Here is a 2530-nt window from a genome sequence, read left to right as displayed (position 1 = left end):
TTAAAGGCTGAACCCAGTGGCGTCCTCTGGAACGGACAGCTGGCTGAACACCGCCAGACGTCTGCCGCTGGCTTCGTTGATGCCGCCACAGGATTCAGAGCCACTGAGCGACCCGGAGGAGCTGCTGCCATCCTGGTCCTGGTCTGACAGAGACGTGGAGGACAGGGACCGGTCACCCAGTGGCCCTGGACAGACCTCGGCAGCACCGGGACTCTGTCTCAGGGACGGGGAAGCGTTTGGAGACGGCCCGCAGGGAGAACAGCCGGAGTCTGGTGAAGGCAGGAATGGAGAACGGGGGTCTGCCGCCGCAGCCTGACCCATGGGCCGGTACTGGTGGGCAGGGGAGGCCTCAAAGGCGGAGTCAATCTCGAGGAACGCTTGGGACAGCAGCTCAGTGAAGTCGGCGCTGGAGGGAGGAGAGGCCGATGGGGCACACGTGAAAGAAGGAGGAGCCGTAAGAGCAGGCTGGAGGAGCTGCTGGGGAGCAGAGGGAAACCCGGCGAAGCTGAAGCTCTGCCTCACTAGAGGAGGTCTGTGCAAGCGGGAAGATGCAGGTAGCTGCTGGGCAACGCTGGGGGAGGAGGAGCGAGCAGCTGGGGGGGTCTTATCTTCCTCATTGTTGTGCACAAAGTGGCAGCGCATCCCATACGGGCAGAAGCCGATGGTGTGAAAAGTACGACATGGTTCCGTTTTGTACTTCGGATGTCTGCTCAGATCCCGCAGCTCTTCTTGCCCGTGTGCGAACTGGCACTTCCCGCCATACTTGCACAAGCCACTCTCGGTGAAAGATCGGCACAGTTCAGTCTTGTAGCGCGATGAGGATAACGAGGAAGAGCCTGCGTTTAGCGCGATGGGGCCGACGTCACTCTGGGAATGCTTTACGTCGGTTCCGGGCCAGCCCAGACTCGCTGGCGTCAGGCTGCTGCTCTCCACCATGCTGATGGAGCGCTGGCCAAAGAAGCCCGACTTTCTCCACTGGTTGGAATTGGTAAGTCGGGAAGACGTGGGGCTTTCCGACTGCTGCCCCCATTGGCCGGAGGCTAGAAGTGCACTGTCAGAATGCTCGGTGGAGAGGCAGGAGAGAGATGAGAGGGACAGTGATGTGTTGCAGTGAAGCTGACTGATGTAACCTGGAGTTCTCATTGCCAGGCCGAGGGATGGTGGCGGTCCGCTCTGGTCACTCAAGTCGAGGTTCAGCAATTGCTGTGAAAACAGACGACACATCATTAGCCCATTCAGTTTACCTTTACAATCCACCAAGGCTCGCGCAAGCACTCAGACGCCGCAAAGTTATATACATGGTAGCTCAATCTGCAATGTAATATATCATCGTATTTCCAGTAATAATAATACATTTTATTTATATTGTGTTTCTATTTATATAGAAAACACAATTTGAAATTTTTCTAATGAGATTCAAATGAAGAAAAAAAAAAAAAAAAGCTGAAGCTAAAAGTTTGGAGAAATTCAGAGAGAATCCTTCAGATCCAGATTACTTTATTAATCCCAAAGGGACATTCTGATGTAACATCCACAGCTGAGCATTAAGCATTTAGAGCTCTTATAGCGTGCTCAACTTCCGTTGCTGTTAAATAGATGACAAAAAAGTTGATAAACTACGTTTCTCACAGCAACAACATTCAAATACACGCTGATAGCACACGCAGCGTGTTCCCGGGAGCCGCATGCGACTCCACCACGTTAGTTTGCAAAAGCGCAAAAGCACATTTAGCACCTTCACATTTTGAGCCGCGTGTTCAGCGGTTTAATGCAATAAAAACAGCGGCAGTTCATAGCGTTAGTAACGGCGGTGATTCAAATCACTTTGGCAGCTTGGTCTATCGATAACGAGCCACCGATATTACTGATGTGAAGACAACTAGCTTAACCGCCTAGCTTCTCTTTACGCAGGCTAAACCACCTCGTTAAGCAAAAGTCTGTCCAATGGGCTAATGTCGCAACGAATCTGGACACCTGCCCGCAGCAACGCGTCCGCTTCGTGACGAGATCGCAGTTAGCGCCAAAGTCCAGGCTAAAAACGACGTAAAAGTATTCGTCAGAAGTTCAGTAAATCCACTATTCATCACTAAACCGCTAAAACAAGAAAATAATATACGCCAGAGACTCGCTAATACGAACAACGAAAAGTTAGCGCAGTTAGTTGTTAGCTAGCTAGCTAACCAACCCCTAAAGTTAGCAAACTTTCTCTCCACTCTAAACTTCTCCCCACTTCTCGCTAAACTTTTTTTTCCTCCCCCCCGCGCTTACCTTGCACATCATCTCTTCCAAGTCCGAAAACTGGCTTAGGGGGTAAGATGGCATTCTGCACAGTTTAAAAAAAAAAAAAACAACCCCGACACGTCGTCCGATCGCGGCTGCCCCTCACGGCGATAGACGCGGGCACCTCGCTAGCATAAGTTGGTAGGAAGTTTCCAGTTGTGTCTGCGGCTGCTAAACAAGGCCGAGACGCAGACCACGTGTGGATTTAAAACCTAACACGGCGAAAGGCCCCTCCCACTCCGCTGTGGGC

General features: G+C 51.7%; 1 protein-coding gene across 1 annotated transcript; it reads right to left on the bottom strand.

Moving 5' to 3' along the window:
* Window positions 1–2322, bottom strand: LOC137912509 (mRNA decay activator protein ZFP36L1-like). Its single transcript, XM_068756659.1, has 2 exons — window positions 2269–2322; window positions 1–1203 (listed from the first exon to the last, which is right to left on the bottom strand). Exons 1-2 carry the CDS (start codon window positions 2320–2322, stop codon window positions 1–3), a joined length of 1257 nt encoding a protein of 418 aa, XP_068612760.1.
* Between the last annotated feature and the right edge of the window lie 208 nt (window positions 2323–2530).

This window comes from Brachionichthys hirsutus, unplaced genomic scaffold (assembly GCF_040956055.1).
Source record: "Brachionichthys hirsutus isolate HB-005 unplaced genomic scaffold, CSIRO-AGI_Bhir_v1 contig_976, whole genome shotgun sequence".
Lineage (NCBI taxonomy): Eukaryota > Metazoa > Chordata > Actinopteri > Lophiiformes > Brachionichthyidae > Brachionichthys > Brachionichthys hirsutus.
This window is presented reverse-complemented; position numbering and strand designations above follow the sequence as displayed.